Genomic DNA, 22,553 nt, shown 5'->3' with positions numbered 1-22,553 from the left:
ATTTTACTCCTGGATATAACTTTGCTATTTATTAATCGATTCACATGGAGCAAAATGTTAAAGTTCACGAAAATCCACTGGGGTAATTTTAAAGTCAAGGTCTAACGTCAAGGCAATCAGATTCAAAGGTCAGGTCAAATTTTGCATCTTTTCACAGAAAAACAATCATGTAGGTATAGTGACCTTACATTTCTGGACTTTCTAAAAAGTACTTCATATTTTTATGTTTCATATTCATCCTTTCTTTGGTCACCGTGAGATATTCCTTTTATCCATGAAGTCGGCCTGTACATCATCGCTCTAGACTACCTCAATAACGAGTGTACCATTACGGTATAGAAGTCGGCCTGTACATCATCGCTCTAGACTACCTCAATAACGAGTGTACCATTACGGTATAGAAGTCGGCCTGTACATCATCGCTCTAGACCACCTCAATAACGAGTGTACCATTACGGTATAGAAGTCGGCCCGTACATCATCGCTCTAGACTACCTCAATAATGAGTGTACCATTACGGTATAGAAGTCGGCCCGTACATCATCGCTCTAGACTACCTCAATAACGAGTGTACCATTACGGTATAGAAGTCGGCCTGTACATCATCGCTCTAGACTACCTCAATAACGAGTGTACCATTACGGTATAGAAGTCGGCCTGTACATCATCGCTCTAGACTACCTCAATAATGAGTGTACCATTACGGTATAGAAGTCGGCCCGTACATCATCGCTCTAGACTACCTCAATAATGAGTGTACCATTACGGTATAGAAGTTGTCAGTAGAGTCAGAATTTTCACGAAAAAAATTAATGTTCAGTAAATTTCCTTAAGTGAAGGAACATTGATGAAAATGGGGCCAGATTTAGACTCAATTAGTCATTTATATTTATATCAAATCATTGGCTGCAATTGTTTTCACTTGACAATCCAAAGCTACAAATGCAGACAGAAGTGGGGACAGGATTAAGACCCAATGTATTGTAGTATATATATATGGAAACATTTGCTGTAATGCATGTAACACACTATCCGGTAATGATGTGTCAAATAAAGAGGACAGAAATGGAATTGACAAGGACAGTTTTAATACACACATAAATATAACATAAAATGTTCATGTTTCGTCATCACTATCTATCGTATCATCGCCCTCCACTAAAGCATCCATTTCCACTTCATCCTCATCATCCTCGCTCTTTTTCTTTGCTGAAATATACAAAAAAAAAAATTCAAAGATTTGTTGCTACTTGTATCTACTGAAAAGTCTACATATTTATACATTGTTTGATAGACAAAAGAGAAGTATATATATGTATACTGGATAGTCACTATAAATTGTTTGATAAATTATTGAGAATATCTATATTTATACATTGTTTGATAAATTACAGAAAAGCATATATATATGTATACATTGTTTGATAGACTACAGAGAAATATATATATATTTATACATTGATAAATTACAGAGAATATCTATATTTATACATTGTTAAATAGCTAGTGACAAGTATTTTTTCGGCATAGCCGTATAATTTTCTTTTGACCCCGGATATGACGGGAAAGGTGGCATTACTGGTCAAGCTGAAGTATGTGATTGGTCAATGTAGCAGTAAATGCAAAATGCAGATATGCAGTTAAAGACGAAACAAAATTAAGATTGAATGCAAGCTGAATAAGTGGATGTATCTATTTAAATGACACATTAATAAAATCATATTCCTGATTCAAATGCAGTCTTATTATCACCAAAAATGATTCAAACTGATATAATTTTGTTATCCGTGCTGAAACTGCGCATTTATTAATTAGTTCGTTAATTTATTTCACAAGCAGTTTTACATTATAACCACCAGCATTAAAACTATGCCGTTTATCTTTTTTAAAGATATTTCTTGTTTACTATACATTTATCTGGACCTTGCTTGTAGAAAGCCATCAAGACATTACAACTTGGGCAGTCATTATGTGGCAGCTGACATGGCATGCAGATGGTCGCATTGACCACTGCAAAGAGTTGGGGTGCGACATCTTACCACTTTGAACAGAGTGAGGGGGCTCTAACAGAATATAACCATCTACGGATACTTACATCCGACCGTGACTTTGGGAGGGACTATGGGTACAGGCTATGGACACTTATGTCTGATGTTGACTTTGGGAGGTACTATGGGTACAGGCTATGGATACTTACGTCTGACAGTGACTTTGGGAGGTACTATGTGTACAGGCTATGGATACTTACGTCTGACAGTGACTTTGGGAGGTACTATGAGTACAGGCTATGGATACTTACATCTGACAGTGACTTTGGGAGGTACTATGGGTACAGGCTATGGATACTTACATCCGACCTTGACTTTGGGAGGTACTATGGGTACAGACTATGGATACTTACGTCTGACAGTGACTTTGGGAGGTACTATTGGTACAGGCTATGGATACTTACATCCGACCGTGACTTTGGGAGGGACTATGGGTACAGACTATGGATACTTACATCTGACAGTGACTTTGGGAGGTACTATGGGTACAGGCTATGGATACTTACGTCTGACAGTGACTTTGGGAGGTACTATGGGTACAGACTATGGATACTTACGTCTGACAGTGACTTTGGGAGGTACTATGGGTACAGGCTATGGATACTTAGGTCTGACAGTGACTTTGGGAGGTACTATGGGTACAGGCTATGGATACTTACGTCTGACAGTGACTTTGGGAGGTACTATGGGTACATGCTATGGATACTTACGTCTGACAGTGACTTTGGGAGGTACTATGGGTATAGGACGATCAGCTAACACTTTCCATTTATTTTTCTCCCACATGCCTTCTAATGTGATGTGGAACTCTGCCATCATGTGACCAAAAAGTTTCTAAAGATAGAAAAAAAAAGTCAATAGTAGAAAGATATTTGTGGTGACAGTAATATTAATCCCTATGAATTAAAACTAGCCATTGTTTGTAAATGCTTATGTTAAAACCGTAGTTAAAATCTGTGTTGAAAATGTTTAATGTTCTATCTTGTTCTGAATAGAGTTTTGTTATAGAACAGGGGTGTATAATTCAGAAAGTCTGCCACTAGCTTACGGGCTAGCAGTAATTTATTTTTACTAGCCCTGAACATTGCGACATGAAATATTTATCTGTCACCCAAATTGTATTCATATCGACTGTATACTACCATTTGGTAACAGTTCAATGCTTATACAGTGGAACTTCGTTAACTCGAAGTCGACGGGACCACGAAAAAACTTCGAGTTATCCGAGTGTTCGAATTAACTCTTTACCACTCAGACTTTCTTTGCAACAATGTATACATTTACTACTGCAGCGAACATTGTTGCTAGGCAACATACACTCAACACATGTAACAGTTTGATGTTGACATTTCCTCAGGCATTTTAAGATTTTAGTTAAATTTTTCACTTAATGAATTCAAATTATTCTCCTGAACATATTTTTAATGTAAAGGTATTAAATGTATACATTTTTGCAACCATCAAGACTTCATCTTCAAGATGGTATAAATTTCATGCTTGTTTTGTTTCATTTTCAGGCAAATTTCTCAATTGAAATTTGAATTTAGAAATAAAATACCTATTTACACAGTGATCTGTTTTATCATTGTTTGTACTTTTATATTCTACATATTTGTTCGTATTTTCAACAATTTTTGTTATGATATCCGGCTTAAACAAAATATCAAAGTAATCTTTAGCCGTCGCTGTATCTTTGTCAAAATTTTGTGGCAAAACGGGGCCTGTAGATTGTGTAAACGGCCGCACAATAACATCATGCAAATCACTGTACCACTCGTCGTCGTTGAAGATAGTCTGCTCATCACTCTCCGATTCTCCGCCTGATTCCTCGTCTGAACTGTATTGATTCAGAATTTCGACGTCCGATTCCCTATCATCATCTTCATAATCATTATCACCCGAAAATCCTTCGAATTCATCGATGTCCGAGTTAAATACATCGTCCAGAATACTCTGCGTCGCCATTTTCTTTCACATTCGGTTTACTTTCGTTTTCGGTAGAAAATAAGACTAACAGCACGTTTCAGTGACGTGTCAGCGTTCTAATTTTATTGACCAATCAGCATGCAACACGTCTCACACAGTTTTGACAGTGACGCAATTTTGGGGCCCCAGCAACACACTCTTAAAATAGCATGTCGCTCTGAGACGCTTCTGAGGAAATCCCGACATGGCGTTCGCGAGCGCTTCTGAGGAAACGAAGCTATGGAGTCGGACGGCGCTTACGCGGAAATAAAGATAGGGCGTCAGATGGCGCTTACGCGTGGTAAAGAGTTAAGCGAGTTATCGTTTTTGGTGAAAAGTTTGGTCAATATTTGTCAACATTATATAATCATTATAACTTCGCTCTGTCGCTCATCAGTTTAGTGTGAAGACTGGTCAATACATGTAAATATATATGTAATGTTTCGTTATGTCACTTGTAATTTGGTGTAGTTTTGCCAATATACAGTCACGATAAAGTTTCTTTCACTTAGTCACTTCAATAACGATCTGATGTGCAAGTCATGTTTGCAAAAGGTAAACGATAAAACGGAATTCGACAAAATAAGTTATTAATGTCAAAACAAATAACCGTTTAAGTTTAACACAGATTGCATACAAAACGTAACAGAACCATTACCTTTTATTGGACATATAAAATACTGTTTGATCGGCCTACCTACTTTTTATTGATAACCACGCCATTTCCATGTGTATTAGCACCGGAAGTTGGGCTGCGCATGTGCGTATAAAATGTTACTGTAACTGAGTTGGCGTTTTATCCGATTTAATAGACAGCACTGACCGTTACAGTTGTACTCTGAACACCTCGGCAGTAATTACGCTATTGTTTCAGCAGTTTAAAGATTTAATAGGCGCCGGTGACTGTGTCATTTCTACACCTGTAAAAACATCAGCCGGGTAGATCTACTGGTGTGTCAGAGATTAGTTCCGCTTGAGCGAACGGGTAGATGAGTTGTTGACTATCGTGTGTACTGATATCGGCGACCGCCTTGGGAAATTACCTGATGTAAGTAAAGCAGTACTTTTTATCACCAAGACTTGTTGTTATAAGATTCAACCGACAATTTCTTTTATGAATTTATGAAACACTTATAATAGCATGAAGGTTAGTAGTGCCGATATGTTCAGTATTACAAACGGAATTTAGCTCTTAAAAAATGTCAGCGTTTGCCACCGATCGACGAAAATTATACTTTGAGTTGTTCGAACATTTCAAGTAGGATTTTTATTGTTGGGACCAAATTTTTACTTTGTATTATCCGAGTTTTTCGAGTTATCCGAATTCGAATTTTCCGAGTTTTTTTTTTACTAAGATAAAGAGAGAATTCGGCCGGGACCGGCGAGGTACTTCGAGTTAAGCGGGGTATTCGAGTTATCCGAGTTCGAGTTAACGAAGTTCCACTGTATTTACATTCATAAAGATTTTTTATTTACTGTAGGTTATAACGCGTTTAAATTTGCCGCTTACCCTATCACTGATGTCACAGCTGAAATTGCCGGAAGGAATAATTCAGTCCCTCATGACGTTATTAATAGTAAACACATATAATGGTTTCTGCACAAATTTGGCTTTATTTTATATTTCATATACGTTTGTAGACCTGTATCATCAAATTGTTCACAATTGCATAATTTCTGTTTGTTTAAAATCGAAACCGTTTTTAATCACAATTGCATAATTTCTGTTTGTTTAAAATCGAAACCGTTTTTCTGCGCAATGATATATGGTTTACATTTAGAAGTGATGCGGCACTGAACGGGCATTGCCCAGGACAGACTCGGTTCCTCGGAAACACTTGTGTTTCTATCGACTGGATTTAAGTTATTTTCTGAAGAATATCAGCTCTTAAATTCTTAATGAAAGTCGTCTTGACAGAAGGGGAAAACGATTCCAAGGATATTTCGTTCGAAACAGATTCAAGTCTATCCGGGTTACATCAGTGTCGCTAACTTAGCAAATGATTTTCGATGTTGTAAGGTAGGCTTTGACATCAGTGAATAACCACAAAACTAAAATCCAGAATACATACACAACTGGAAACTATGTCGATACTCCCAATTTTTTTACAGGATTTTTTTTTATGAGTAGTTTTAATGTTGTTGTGTCTTCCATTTCTGAAAATTCGGAAACGAGCCCCTGTGAGTATGACGACATTGACAATTTGATAATTTCGCAAAGGTCAAGAATGACGCTTAAAGTAATTTCGTGTTGACTACATTATTTTTAATTATAAAATTATACTCTCATAGCTAGGCCAAAAGTAACTGGCGGCCATTGTTTAACCTACAACACCTGGAGCTGTATTCTTACACTGACCGAATCACTGTAAATTGTAGTATACAGTCTCATGAATACAATTTGGTTTACTAACGACATATAGGCAAATGCAACACAGAATGTAAATATTAGCCCCAGTGCCCTTGAACTTTTTTTGTTCAGTACATTAATCCAGTAAAGATTATGCCTTTCCCATAATTTACCTTTCTTTCAACATACTGTGCTTGTAAATTTTTATTAGACAAATTACCATGTTTTCAGCTTTTAAAACTGTGTATAGAAACAGATTCGCTTTTAATGCAGATTTATAGCAGAAAATTATCACTAGCCCTCAGGCTAGTCAGTGTCACGGAGCAACTAGCCCCGACCTAAAAAACACTAGTCCCGGGCGTCGGGCTAGTGGAATTGTACACCCCTGTAGAAGGAATAATAGATCGTGATTGATTACTGTTATATGTTTACTTAAACCTGTTCTATATCGACACAAGCTACTTACCAATATTCTAGCTTGTTCGGGGGTCAAGACATCATCTATATCACAGACTTTGTGTTCACGTAACAGTGTCACGGTACCTGTCAAAAAAAATACAAAATATGAAGAACAACATACCTGTCAAAAGTAAACACAAAGTATGAAGGAGAACAAGGTCAACTAGACAATTCTTCGGTCTATTTCTGCGAGTCTGTGCTGTCATATAAAATACTTGTTGTGCTGAGGTATGTTTTAAGATCTAACTAATACCGATCATAGTTTTCCCTATATTGTCGAGCGTTAATTTTATATTGAAAACATCTTCACAGGGCGATACAACGGTTACTAGGATGGGATAACTCCATCCATCTACATGGGTAGGCAAGGACAGCTAGCTCATGCTATGACACTACTCACATTAGGGTAACATCATCATTTTATTAAGTGGAAAACTGATAACGTCATCTATTTCAAAGTGCATTTCATAAGAAATTTATGACATGTGTCAAGATTCATAGCTTACAATATATACATAGAAGCTTGTTTTAAGCATGTAAGAAAAATAATCCAACATGGGTCTGTTCTGTGGACATGAATATCTCGACCATCTTGTAAAAGTTTGGCAAGCCATTTCCATTTTCGAACTCATCTGGGATCTTGTCGATGTATGGCTGCACATAAAGTTTCATCAAATTTTGCCGATATTTACACAAGTTATCGTGTTAGGTCCAATAATAATATTATTACAAAGGGCAATAACTCTCTAAGTTCTTGTCGAATAACTTCCATTTTCGAACTCCTCTGAGATCTTGCTGATATATAGCTGCATACAAAGTTTCATCAAATTTGGTAGATATTTACTTGAGTTATAGACTTGACAAAGTCCAATAATAATATGATTACAAACGGCAATAATTCTGTAAGTTTCAGTCGAATAATTTCCATTTTCGAACTCATCTGAGATCTTGTCGATATATTCATTACATTTTATCAATATTTACTCGAAGTTATCATGTTTACAAGGTCCAATAATAATATTAACAAACGGCAATAACGCTGTAAGTTATTGTCAAATAATTTCCATTTTCGAACTCGTCTGATATCTTGTCAATATGTGGCTGCATATACAACAAGAGGCCCATGGGCCTTAACAGTCACCTGAGATTTGAAATATTTCAGTTAATCTAATTGACACTTTTTGGCCCCACCCATCAGTCTGTCAGGGCCAACATATGCTTATCATTAAGCTGTCATCCCATGCTGACAATATTAGGAAAGTTAGAATGAATTCCAATAGAAAACAAACAAATGATAGTCAAAAATGTGATTTCTTTAGTAAGGTTAACCCCCTCCCAACGGACAAATGTGCGACTCCAGGGTCATGAAATTCACAATCTAAGTAATATAAAGCACCTTAAGACCTTTCCATTTATGAAGAGTATTTGATTCTACCTTATTTGGGTCTTGAAAAGAAGATTTTTGAAATTTCAGTCAATTTGACCCTTTTCAGCCGTGCCCATCAACCCCTGGGGGTCAGTCAGGGCCAAAATGTTCATGCAATCAAACTGTCAACCCCTGCTGATAATGTTAACCAGGTTAGAATGAATTCCAATACATATCCAACAAATAATAGTCAAAAACAAGGGCCCAATGGGCCCAAATCGCTCACCTGCAATGCAGTGATCTTTTCATATATGGATCCTGCAGTTATTTGAAAGCATGCTACAGGACCAATATAATGTCTCTCTGCACTTTGGCTTTTCACTAAAAGTCATTTAAAGATTTAAGCATACTTGATCGACGTGACCTTGAATGAAGGTCAAGGTCATTCATTTGAACAAACTTGGTAGCCCTTCACCCCAGCATGCTACAGACCCAATATCAACTCCCTGGGACTCTTGGTTATTGAGAAGAAGTTGTTTAAAGATTTTAGCCTTTTTGACCCCTGTGACCTTGAATGAAGGTCAAGGTCATTCATTTGAACAAACTTGGTAGCCCTTTACCCCAGCATGCTACAGACCCAATATCAACTCTCTGGGACTCTTGGTTATTGAGAAGAAGTCGTTTAAAGATTTTAGCCTTTTTGACTCCTGTGACCTTGAATGAAAGTCAAGGTCATTCATTTGAACAAACTTGGGAGCCCTTCACCCCAGCATGCTACAGGCCAAATATGAGGTCTCTGGGACTCTTGGTTATTGAGAAGAAGTCGTTTAAATATTTTAGCCTTTTTGACTCCTGTGACCTTGAATGAAAGTCAAGGTCATTCATTTGAACAAACTTGGGAGCCCTTCACCCCAGCATGCTACAGGCCAAATATTAGGCCTCTGGGACTCTTGGTTATTGAGAAGAAGTCGTTTAAAGATTTTAGCCTTTTTGACTCCTGTGACCTTGAATGAAGGTCAAGGTCATTCATTTGAACAAACTTGGTAGCCCTTCACCCCAGCATGCTACAGACCCAATATCAACTCCCTAGGACTCTTGGTTATTGAGAAGAAGTTGTTTAAAGATTTTAGCCTTTTTGACCCCTGTGACCTTGAATGAAGGTCAAGGTCATTCATTTGAACAAACTTGGTAGCCCTTTACCCCAGCATGCTACAGACCCAATATCAACTCCCTGAGACTCTTGGTTATTGAGAAGAAGTCGTTTAAAAGATTTTAGCCTTTTTGACTCCTGTGACCTTGAATGAAAGTCAAGGTCATTCATTTGAACAAACTTGGGAGCCCTTCACCCCAGCATGCTACAGGCCAAATATTAGGTCTCTGGGACTCTTGGTTATTGAGAAGAAGTCGTTTAAAGATTTTAGCCTTTTTGACTCCTGTGACCTTGAATGAAAGTCAAGGTCATTCATTTGAACAAACTTGGGAGCCCTTCACCCCAGCATGCTACAGGCCAAATATTAGGCCTCTGGGACTCTTGGTTATTGAGAAGAAGTCGTTTAAAGATTTTAGCCTTTTTGACTCCTGTGACCTTGAATGACGGTCAAGGTCATTCATTTGAACAAACTTGGTAGCCCTTCACCCCAGCATGCTACAGACCCAATATCAACTCCCTGGGACTCTTGGTTATTGAGAAGAAGTCGTTTAAAGATTTTAGCCTTTTTGACCCCTGTGACCTTGAATGAAAGTCAAGGTCATTCATTTGAACAAACTTGGTAGCCCTTCACCCGAGCATGCTACAGACCCAATATCAACTCCCTGGGACTCTTGGTTATTGAGAAGAAGTCGTTTAAAGATTTTAGCCTTTTTGACTCCTGTGACCTTGAATGAAAGTCAAGGTCATTCATTTGAACAAACTTGGTAGCCCTTCACCCCAGCATGCTACAGACCCAATATCAAGTCCCTGGGACTCTTGGTTATTGAGAAGAAGTCGTTTAAAGATTTTAGCCTTTTTGACTCCTGTGACCTTGAATGAAGGTCAAGGTCATTCATTTGAACAAACTTGGTAGCCCTTCACCCCAGCATGCTACAGACCCAATATCAAGTCCCTGGGTCTTTTGGCTATTTAGAAGAAGTCGTCTAATTTTTTTTTAGCCTTTTTGACTCCTGTGACCTTGAATGAAAGTCAAGGTCATTCATTTGAACAAACTTGGTAGCCCTTTACCCCAGCATGCTACAGACCCAATATCAACTCCCTGGGACTGTTGGTTGTTGAGAAGAAGTCGTTTAAAGATTTTAGCCTTTTTGACTCCTGTGACCTTGAATGAAGGTCAAGGTCATTCATTTGAACAAACTTGGTAGCCCTTCACCCCAGCATGCTACAGGCCCAATATTAGGTCTCTAGGCCTTTTGGTTATTGAGAAGAAGTTGCTTGAATGGAAAGTTGACGCCGGACGGACGGCCGGACGGCCGGACGGACGACGGACGGACGACGGACGCCGCGCCACGGCATAAGCTCACTTGCCCTTCGGGCAGGTGAGCTAATGAACTGAACTTTCCTATAGAAACTATAGAAAAGTTTACCCACTCCCCAGGGGCAAACGTGAGACCCCAGGGTCATGAAATTCACAATTTTGGTAAAGCACCATAAGACCCTTCCATCTATGAAAGTATTTGATTCTACCTTATATGGGTATTGAGAAGAAGATTTTTGAAATCTCAGTCAATTTGACCCTTTTTGGACGCGCCCATCAGCCCCTGGGGGTCAGTCAGGACCAACATGTGCATACCATCAAACTGTTATCCCATGCCGATAATTTTACCAAGTTAGAATGAATTCCAATACAATCCAACAAATAATAGTCAAAAATGTTATTTCCCTATATAAACTATATTAAAGTTTACCCCCTCCCCAGGGGCAAGTGTGAGACCCCAGGGTCATGAAATTCACAATTTTGGTAAAGCACCATAAGACCCTTCCATCTATGAAGATTCCACCATATCTCAGAGTAGAGAAGAAGATTGTTTGAAGTTTTAGTCAATTAGGCCCTTTTTGGCCCCATCCCTCAGGCCCCTGGGGGGTGGGGACCATATTATTTATAATTTTGGTTGACCTTCAGCCATAGAAGCTTTCTACCAAATTTCATTGAATTTGGTGTAGCGGTTTAGGAGAAGAAATTGAAAATGTAAATTGTTTACGGATGTACGACGACGGACGAAAGGCGATTATATTAGAATAGGTCACTTGAGGTGACCTAAAAATTCATCAAACTTGGTTGATATTTACTCAAGTTATCGTGTTCACAAGGTTGACGGACGGAAGGACGCCACAGTATGACATAAGCTCACCTTGGTCCTTTCGACCAGGTGAGCTAAAAAATAAATTTACTTATCCTTCACAGTTATTTTAAAATTGCAAATGTTGCATCTATATTGATCACATATATATATATTTTAGTATAGATAATTTGTAAGGTTAACTGGCTATGTTTACATATCTAAAATGTGTGCCTTATTTTTCAGAATCAAGCATTTTTTAATTTATACTGCTATCATATGTCGGGCTAGCAGAATTTTATATTGAGTTAGTATGTGTTTGTCTCTTGGTTATAGCTTTAGTGGCTAGGAAGACAATTTTACATCCCTTATTCTTGTTCTTAGTTATTATGAGAAATTGCCATCTGGTGGAAAATACAAACTGTAGATTTTATGGCAGCAATACTGTAAAATTAGGAGGAAAATTGGGCTCACAGATTGCTGCATTTCACGTCATCACATAAAAATTACCAGATGTAAGGAGTTTTTATGACTTCCTTGCATATCCTTGCATACAGTAATGCAATCGAGAATGTGGCCCGTTTTCAGACCCAAATACCGTATTTATTCTAATAAACGCCTCGGGGCATGATATATTTATTAGAATAAATACGGTATATAAGCAAGAAATCCAATGACCCTGCTCTCAAATTCACACAAAAACTTACCTCTCTGAAGACTTGTCGGCAGACCTAGTTGTCTCAACTGAGGTTCCATAGAGTGGGAAAACTCGGGCATTGGTCCCTGTTCTAGGAACACCGTCTGTGTTGCAATGTTACCTGATCTGGCGTAGTCTGGCTTACGATAGTTATCAAAGTATCTGGATAGAAAATTATGAAAATTTTGTTAAAATTGACAAGGATCGAAACTAGGGCCAATATAAGACAATACAAGGTGTGATATATAATAAAGTGTTTGTGACAAGAAGCTAGGGCCCCTTGATGGGCAATTATTATATAATGGTTTTGTTTGGTTTAGTTTAAATTTATTATTGTTTAACATCCTATCAACAGCTAAAATATAAGGTCATTTAAGGATAGCCTCGAGTCACTGTGTGTGCGACATGCATGTGTGTGGTGATTGCGTATGTGTGTTTTGGGAGGCTGTGGTATATTCGTGTTAAGTCTCCTTGTGATAGTCCGTAACTTCTGCCGATTTATAGTGTTACCACCATGATGCAAATATGTAAATTTGCAATAAAAATCTAGCAAAAAAGTGGAATATTGACACAGGGTTTGAACTTAAATTGTAATACATTATGACAAAGCTCCAGTAACAAGTTACCAATTGATGTGGAAAAAAAGTCCAGAAAACTAACATCGCTACTGACGGCGGACAAAGTAATCCCTCAGTGTCTGCCATGATTCGTGACACAATAAGCAATTAAAAGTGAGAAAGAATGAGAACTTCATGTTCTGAATGATGACACCAGAGAGTGCTATTAAATAATTTAATTAGAAATAAAAGAATAAAATTATTTGAATAAAATTAGAACTTACTCTAGAACTTCTTTTTTGGGTTTGTTGGTAAACAGCAAGCCTGTCTGACCATGGAGTTGACTGCTTAGCCTATGAATATCATCTTTACATTCATCCTCTGGTGTCCTTCCAAGTGCAAGGGACATAACCTTGTTTTTACCAAAGAAAAACCTGCAAAAGTCAAGAATTTGATAAGATGACTGGCATTGTATAACAAACCTGAAATCATACATATTCAACAGAAAATCACTTTTCCTATACACTCGAGCAGTCTCGGTGAACCAAATGCTTGATGTAAAGAATGCATAGATGTTTTATGTATTTATCTTCTCGAAAACAATACAGTCTACTCTACAACTATCGCCACCCGAATCTACCACCACCTCTGGAACGGATTTCCCTCCTAAATAAATCCCTCGTTAAGTTTGGCACCCTCGCATACCGCCATCAGCCCCGTTTGTTACAATACAAATGTCCCGAATCACTATAAATTTCCCTCAACGATTTTGCCATTTTGTCCTGTCCTTAGTGATCGCAGAACTCTTTAGTGTTCTATTGATAGACATAGGGTATTTCCCATTTTTACCAGCAAATTGTACAATTAACTTAGGCTTACGCTTGAATGATTTTCTATCGCTCAGGTAGATCGATATCTACTTATGATTTTTTTTTTGATAAAAGCATGGCTTTGTCAATCGAAATGGAAACTCCAGGACGAAAGTGTGTGCTACTAGATCATAGATGAAAAGTTTTGATAATTAAGTTTGTGAGTGAAAATCCTTAAGTTTCACACCAGCAGGTCGCCAGTCAGGTCAGAATAAAAGCAAAACGTTTCGGTGATGGATTGGGAGTTGTCAATTTTCAATATTCAAATGGTAGCTACTCAGATCTAAAAATCGGCATGACATCTGCTCCAAAATAATTTCTGGGGAAAGTGCTGGTGTGGACCAAACATTAATTGATGATGGGCGGAAAAAGGCCATTGAAGCAATGGGACATTATAATCTGGAGGATGTTTTAAAGGTCCACGAAACCTGGTTGAACTACAAAATGCTTCCAGATCGTTCACTTTGAACATCAGAATCCATATATATATTAGGATAACAGTATCACTGTGCTAGCTGTAATGAAACTGGCAATATTAAACTGAAACTGTTTATAATAGGGAAATCTAAAATCCAACGCTGTTTAAGAAACTTTTCTGTGAAACTTTATGTCGATTATGTATACACTTCAAACCAAAATGCGTGGATGACATCTCTTTTATTTGATGAAAATCATTTAATCAGCGGATATGGAACGAATGAGGAGACAAGCTCTGTTGATAATGGACAATGCCCCATGTCACATCATTCCAAGCCTTTTCAACACTAAAGTTCAATTCCTCCCCCCAACAACGATCAGCCATCTTCAGCAATCTAATTAAAATTAGACTTGTAATTTCCGTTCCTCTACGATACACTGCAATACAAGATCTAACGACGCCCCGTAGGAGGTCATCTCAGCATGACCTTTGAGCTCAGCCAATCAGCGCGTCGCCTATGAAATTTTCGGTGTGATTTCATTCTTCGGAAGTATAAATACTTACGTTCCCGAGGTATTCCGATGGTCGATAGCAACGGTAAACAACATGGCTTCACCCACTCCACCTCATCGAGAACACTTCAACAGATTTATATTTTTACAAACGGGTGCTGCCTGTGAGATTGTTCATCAATCATACGAAAGAGAGTGAGAGAGACAGTGAAGACAGCAGCGTCATATAAAAAGATAGTTTGGTAGGGAATAACGTGTACGGTAACGGTTTTCGAAATCCAGTTGGCAACACAGTCCGTCCTGTCTACTAAGACAATATATAGGTCTTATCGTTTTCTGTTTTTCTTTCAATGTAACGCCCAGATAATTAGCTTAACCATTTAAGTAGTCTAACAAAGTTGGTGAAATTTTGCGTATTTCAAATCAAGCGCTGATTTGAGTCTTCAATACTAAGGAGACGCAACCGAAGACTCGTATAAGGGTGTTTGTCATTGGTTGACTGATGACGTCATTGAACAATTAACATTGGCTTATATTTAAATCTCAAAGGTCATGCTGAGATGACCTCTTACGGGGTGTCGTTAGATCTTGTATTGCAGTGTATCGTAGAGGAACGGAAATTACAAGTCTAATTTTAATTAGATTGCCATCTTCAGTCTCTCGATGCTGGCCATGGTATTATTCAGAGTTTCGACTGAATCACTTGGTGCATCGATAACAACAAGCCAGCGACTGTGCTTCTGAACACTGCTATCCGTTATGTAAAAATGGCATGGGACAGAGGACACGATCACAAACTGTTAGAAATATAGTGGACTTGTTCCAAGTGACATACCATTAACCGCGTCATCCAGTGATCACGACAACGACTCTTGATATTGCGAGACTGCTAACGAGAGTGCAAGATGACCTAGATCTCGACCCAGACCTTAGACTGACTTTGCGACAATTTGTTGACATCGACAGACATTTAGAAACACTGACAGACGACGAAAAATTTGGACACTGTGACAAGTTGAGATGATGACAATCAAACTGATATGAAGGAGACCACAACAAACCACAACCTGTCCCTCCCACTGCGAATAATTTTGGATAAAGTTTGACAGATCATAACGGATGGCATGTGGCAAAAGCAGATCAATGACTATTTCCCGAAATTAAATTTATGGCAATCTTAACTATTATTCAACTTCTAACGAGAGTAGACTGTAGTTATATTATTCGATATTTATACTTCCAAAGCAAAAATTGAAAGCAGTTGATCAAATATTTTCAAAATATCTATAATAAAAAGAAGTTTTATGGAAACAGCATACCGATAACACTGTGTACCACTAGTGTACACTCCTTATATTTAAGGAATGTAATTCAATATTTGAGTTTTTGGCTAAATTCCTTTCAATAAGACCTTTTTTTCCCAAATTTAATGTGTTCAAAGATATTTTTGTCAAAGTGACGAAAAAATTAACTTCAATATGTTAGGAGAATGGATGCCTTGGGGATTCCTGATCAATTAACATTGTACTACATAAAAGTTTGAAATGCTGAAAATGTTTTTAATTTTTGACATAATTTCACAAGTACAGAAAATCACAGAAAAAGACATAAAACTAATAAAGACCGTAAAAATCAGTAACGACCTCAACAGACAAACTCACCTGCTACTTTCCCAATCATTTCGAACTTCCTTTAACTGTACATTTCTCATATTATGTACAGAAAATGTGAAAATTCTGGCATATTTTTCTGCACAATTTCTTATCTGTAGAATAAAACATTGAAATCAATCTTAGACAAGAACTTTCATAAAATGGTCCATCACCTACAACGATCAATTTTTATAGTATTAAAAGAAAACTTTTAGTTAGCTACAGATGTGTGAAACAACATACTTGGACGTAACATTGTAGTGACAGATAAAATTTTTAAGTAAACTGTTTGAAAATGGATAAGAAACACATTGGGAAAATATTTTAATATTTGAAGTTTAGTGTCATTACATGTATGTATACAATATAAAATCATTTTCTATATCATATTACATCATTATTTTGAATCTGATAAACCCTGTATCAGATGCCGCCATTAAAACGAATGTCTTTAAAAAGTTAAGATATGTTGTTTTTGTTGTCGATGCAACAATAAATTTACATGTAAATAATCTTGTGAAGAAAGCAAAATTATTAACGGTACATGTAATCATGACATCTGTGGAGCGGTCTCTTAAACATTAATGATAATTAATGCTCACCTCTTCTATTAGTTTTTGTTTCAGTTCTAATCCTTTCTTCCTTGTCTGGGTTAAAGAAACTGGAAATAAAAAAACAAGTGAGCTTTAATTGAAACTCAAGTAAAAATGGTTAAACTAGGATTTAAATTTGAAATACTTATTTATAGACAGACTTCACCATCAGAGTCATATTTTTGAATTCAGCAGTTGATTACTTTACCAGTCCCTTGAAGCAAAATCGTACAACCCTCTCTATTTTCCAAATTTTTTTCACTGGACTTTTTGTTGGACATGCAACAGGCCTCCCATATATCATGTTCAGCGAGTTAGTCACCAACTACTACAAGGAGACCTTCCTCAAAATAACCCTGACTGTTCACAGGGTTATCAACCCAAAAACAAGTTCAATGATCCGTGATTTCAAAGTACTCAATTAAATCATAATTATCCTCTAGTTGTAGGTGTTGTGTACCAATAGATCACTACTCACATATGTATGTCCCAAGACAAATTAAAGCTATGACATCTTCACAGGTGTTGATTTTTTCGCAAAAGTTCATAACAAAGGCATACAGCTATTCAGATCCCCTTCAAAGGAGCCCTCTAAACCTCCTGTTAAAAGCGTCTTTATGTATTTGTAACACAATGTAGCCGTGAAAGTACTAGGGAGACAGCAGATCTGTGTTTGACTTTTTATTCTATTATTATTTACCGTCACATGGACACCTTAACTTTATTCTATATCTGTAACGACAAAATTAAAAAAAATATGTTGAACAATAGAATATATGAACTCTAATGATGTTATAATGTGAGAATCAATACTGTACAGCCTTTGACACTAACTTTCCAGGTCTTGGAGACCAACGGTCTCCTGATACTTAAATTCTTGGTGCCCTCCACAGAATCTTGGAGCCCACATTTTCAACAAAAAAAAAATTATAAAAAGAAACTTATTTCATTTGTTCAAATATTTTATTATATTATTTCCATGAGGAGTTTAAAAGACTTCCGTTGAAGTTCAATAAGATCCTGGTTATTGGCCAGTTTATCCTCCTCCTGTAGTAAACGACCCGGTTTCTCCATGTTTACGACACAGTGTACAGTACATGTGTACATCGTCGTAGCGCAACCAATTAAACTGTGTTTGCAAGGAGTTCTGGAACTTTCTTTTCTTTCTCGTATTGATGCTGTTGAACCCGTCGTTCCTTCGATGTCTTGGCTTTTTTCGGAGGAGGCGACAGCCCCAACCACCGATGCATCTCTGTATGTACGTGTGTTGTTTACCCTAGGTCAATGCAAGTGAAGGTCACTTTCGCTTCGCGCCGACTTACCTTAGTCATATAGACGCTTGAAATAGTACTAGTTTATTGTCTAAAATTACAAGCGTTCCAAATACTCTGGCGACCGGAAAGACGGGAGTACACAAGTGCAGTTTTACATGCGTGCAACACATGGGTATAAACGACTGACGGATATTGAAATTAAATCGACAACTTTTTGGGTACATTTTACTAAAAATTCCTACATTTTAAGAACACCTCAATGTAAAAATCTCAGTGCCCGACGGTCTCCAGGTAAGCGCAGTTTTTGGAGACCTCCAAATATTTTGGTGGACTCGGGCACCAGGTCTACCGTTAGTGTCGAAGGCTGCTGTATGTAGCTCTTCATAATTGCAATTCAAATCAGAAAACTACCAATGATAATGTGGAATCCCTAATGCGTTGCTCCATTCTCTACATGTTTACAAATGAGCTACGGCAAATATGTCATGGACGCAGCATCATCTACGACATACAGAGTCAATGCAAGTCTGTTCGTCAAAATCAAAGATAGGTTAAAGTTGCAAAGCCACAATGCATTGCAATTGGCAGTTTAAAACTTTGATAAACAAATCCATGCTTTTCTGTTTTATATACATGTTAATTACAAACTTATGAATTAATATTGAAGTAGCTGAGCAGATTTAAGGAATTTAAATGAAAATAAACCCATAGGGGACTATAAAGTTAGGATTGGTAGAATTTTAGGTGTCATCCTGTTTCTCCCAAAACGGAAAAATATATATCCTGGTTCTCCTAAAAACTTATGTAAACAATTTAGGAGGAGTGTTGTTTTAACATGTAAGTTAACTGCTACCTGTACGATTAATAATCGTAGGTTACCTTTTGCAAACATTCCTTTCATATATACCAGAGACGTAAATATCACGTCACGGGAAAACAGAATTTGTCTGCTTTGTTTTACTGGAGTTGGATGCGAGTATCATTATTTATTTTTATGCCCAGATATATATGTAAGTCAAATTCGTGTAAAAAGTATATACACCTAGTTACTATACACGTAACCCACCTATTCATAAAATGAAAGGTTATTATCATTATGCAGTATTAGAGTATTATCAAATCTATCTATGTTCATCTAATATAATTACTAGAAAGACATTTGAAAAATAATATGTGAATTTCAAACATCAGTTTGTAAAATACAGTATGTATATTGAAAAAATATGGAAATGATACATTCTAAAACTTACATGTTATCATAAGTACTACAGTATAGTTATTGTATTGAACGAACTTGTATGTAGTGTATACTACAAACTTTATCTAAATGTATGAGAAATATGACAGTGAAAACTATACCTGATTCATATACCTGAGTTGACCCTATTTTTTACCTGTGTTAGTATTCCGTATTGAAACAGACTATAACTAAACTTCAAAGAACTTCCTACATAAACACCTTCCTTTGTCTTTACCAGAGTTGGTGTTCGGGGAATGAGCCACTGAATGTATCGGTTGACCAATAAATAAAAAATGATAGATTGATCCATATATTCACAGATGGTTTGAATTTAAAAAATAAAACATGCACTTTAATAAAATGATAAATTGTTTTAAGTTATTAATATTTCAACATTTTTGATATAATTGACTTATTTTTATATGTATCCCCCATATTACAAATCATCAACTTCAGGAGAGGTGTCACTAATTAGGCTATGTTCATCTTCAGGAGAGATGTTGTAACTAATTTAAGCTAATGAAGAAAATTGAACACCCAAGCTACATGCCATGCACTGAACACCCAAGTTTAAAAATAAGTATATATAACAGTCTATCACCAGAAAATGCATCATTCTCAGTATGGCTAGCTATCAAGTACACATCCAGTTTACTGCAAACAAACATGGTGGTAAGACTCTACTCCAGGCTGAATACCGGTACATGGCGAAGAACAACTACAGAGACACTACCTACTGGAGATGATGTGATGAAGACTGCCCTGCAACCATCAACACTACCAACAATATTCCTGTACAATTCAGTCACCCAACCATTTCCAGGGGGAAGTTCAGAAGATAATGAACAGCATCAAGAAGAGGTGTAGGAAGAAACTCAAACCCATACCCGACATCTACGACGAAGAAGTATCCAAACTACAGACGCAGGACTGGGCAGCTGACAGACCACTACTTGAGCAGATTCCCACCTACGCAACCTGTAAGACATCCCTTTACCACTCCAGAAGCAAACTACTACCAAAGCTACTGACACCCTTGGCAGACATCATTTTGGAAGATGAATAAACTCAAACCAATAACGGTGACGACTTACTCCTCTTTGATGACATGACAACACAGACAACCAACGCATGCTAACTTTTGCCACTACCAGCAACCAAGAGGATCCCACATGCACAACCCAACATTTACATCTTCATCCGTGTACTCAAAGAAATCCAGGCTACAAACGACATCACCCGACTTCAGCTTGCTCCCTGAGGACTGCCAATGCCCAAGAGACGCAGATACCGACAATTAAACAACCATCTGACCAAACTGAAAACCCTTCTACACAATGGCAACATTGACTACATCTACTATGGCGACTGAGCAACATATTTATTACATATGGATCCGGAGTGAAATAAAACATACTACATATATGTAGTTACATATAGTTCTGTTAACAATGTATCATCCTAAATATAAATTCATCTTTTGTAATACAGTACAAATAGTGTACAGAGAAAGTTATAATTAACTATTGGTTTATTTATGATATAAATAGTGCTAATTTTTTATGTATGTATGAATGAATATGTGGCGCTTATTATTGTATTTTGATGATAATAGTGCATATTAGTTAACCATTGTACAAGTATTTTATCATCAGTAAAAGTTACGCTATGTTTGCATGCAACGAAACGTGCAGTCCTGTGCTGTACGTAAACCATTTCTAAATTGTCTATCCATTTTTAAGTGGGGGTCCCACACTGAACTAGTTATTCAACCTGAGGACGGATACAGGACATGCATGTAGGCATTGTCTTTGCTGAAACATTAATATCTAGTTCATAGTTCATAGTTCATAGTATTCGACGTCCTTGTAAGCTTGTGGCTTCTGTCGACGCATCTTCATGGTTGTACACTCATTTGCAGGTTGCGCAGAGGACACGTATACAACTTTTATATATATACATTAGTAGCAAGAAGGTAAAAACTTTACTGGATGATTGACCCAATGCTTATTGAGCCTAGATTTAAAAGTATTAAGGGACGGGGAATCTACTACTGATGTGGGAAGTCGATTCCATGTATTTACAATCCTATTTTTAAAAGCTTGTCCCCTAATATTAGTGTTGTACCTAATCTTTTTAAGTTTTTTGGAATTCCCTCTAGTATTAAGGTTATCAAGTGTAGGTATTACTTGTTGGTTAGATATGTCTAAATTGCTAATCAATTTATAGGTTTGAACCATGTCTGCTCTTAATCTCCTATATTCAAGTGATGGAAGTCCCAGATGACGCAGGCGTTCTGGATATGATAGATCTTTTAGTGATGGAACTAATTTAGTGGCCCTTCTCTGGATATTTTCTAGTGACATTTTGTCTTTCTTTAACATGGGAGACCATGTAGTGATATTTGTTTCTAAATAGGGGCGTACTAGTGACTTGTAAAGGTTTAGAAACATTTCTATATTCATACAACTAAAGGTCTTGAATATTAGGCACAAATTTCTGTTTGCCTTTTTGATTACTGTGTTAACTTGCTCACTGAATTTTAGATTTTTGTCTACAAGTACACAGAGATCTCTTTCACATGTTACTAAATCTATTTCATGTCTAACACCTAGTTGTGTTGTTTCATATTTGAATTCGCATCAGGAAACCGAGTTGAATTGGCTTTTTGATGTTATTTATATGGGTATCCCATATTAAGTTGGAGCTGATAGTAACCCAAAGATAGTTGGCGTTAAGAAAGTTTTTCGCAGTAATTATGGTTAGATGTCAGCTGGGCCTGTGGCCTGTCCAACCTGACAAACTAGACTGTCAAGAAAATCGGCATGACTGCACATTAAAAAATACATCGATTAACTGAACTAGGACAGTAGAAAATACCTAATTGCAAAATTGTTCAAAACAAATTAGGCTCATCGTCATTTAACAAGCTTTTAGAACAAAATTCAATTATTTGTAAAATCGAACGTACTCTTTTTATCTCTCTTTGATTTCGGCATTCTGTCATAAACGTCTGTAAATCTTGATCCACGTGTTTCTCTTAACGGAAGTTGTGGAAAAAATAGGAATGCTGGGTATTATAATATTTATTTTAATAACAAAGTTGTTTTTTCTTTAATTCGATTTCCTCTATATTTTTTTCAAATATCAATCTAGAGAAAACAAATAAGTGCGATTTTTGTACTGTTCTTGATAATTGAGCGCGTAAGTGCAGTTGCTAGGTAACAGTGACGTCAAACGCCTTCCTTGGTTTCGAAGAATGAATCCCCGAAATTCTGGAAAG

General features: G+C 37.0%; 1 protein-coding gene across 1 annotated transcript; it reads right to left on the bottom strand.

Annotated features, from left to right (window-relative positions):
• Nucleotides 1-1,071: 1,071 nt before the first annotated feature.
• LOC117316809 (mRNA turnover protein 4 homolog) lies at nucleotides 1,072-22,436 on the bottom strand. The gene is made up of 8 exons (XM_033871585.1): nucleotides 22,242-22,436; nucleotides 16,766-16,824; nucleotides 16,173-16,276; nucleotides 12,997-13,146; nucleotides 12,166-12,317; nucleotides 6,830-6,906; nucleotides 2,759-2,882; nucleotides 1,072-1,209 (listed from the first exon to the last, which is right to left on the bottom strand). Exons 1-8 carry the CDS (start codon nucleotides 22,267-22,269, stop codon nucleotides 1,118-1,120), a joined length of 786 nt encoding a protein of 261 aa, XP_033727476.1. The 5' UTR covers nucleotides 22,270-22,436; the 3' UTR covers nucleotides 1,072-1,117.
• Nucleotides 22,437-22,553: the final 117 nt, after the last annotated feature.

This window comes from Pecten maximus, chromosome 18, assembly GCF_902652985.1.
Source record: "Pecten maximus chromosome 18, xPecMax1.1, whole genome shotgun sequence".
Classification (NCBI taxonomy): domain Eukaryota; kingdom Metazoa; phylum Mollusca; class Bivalvia; order Pectinida; family Pectinidae; genus Pecten; species Pecten maximus.
Note: the sequence above shows the minus strand (reverse complement) of the source record. Positions and strands in the feature narration are given on the sequence as shown.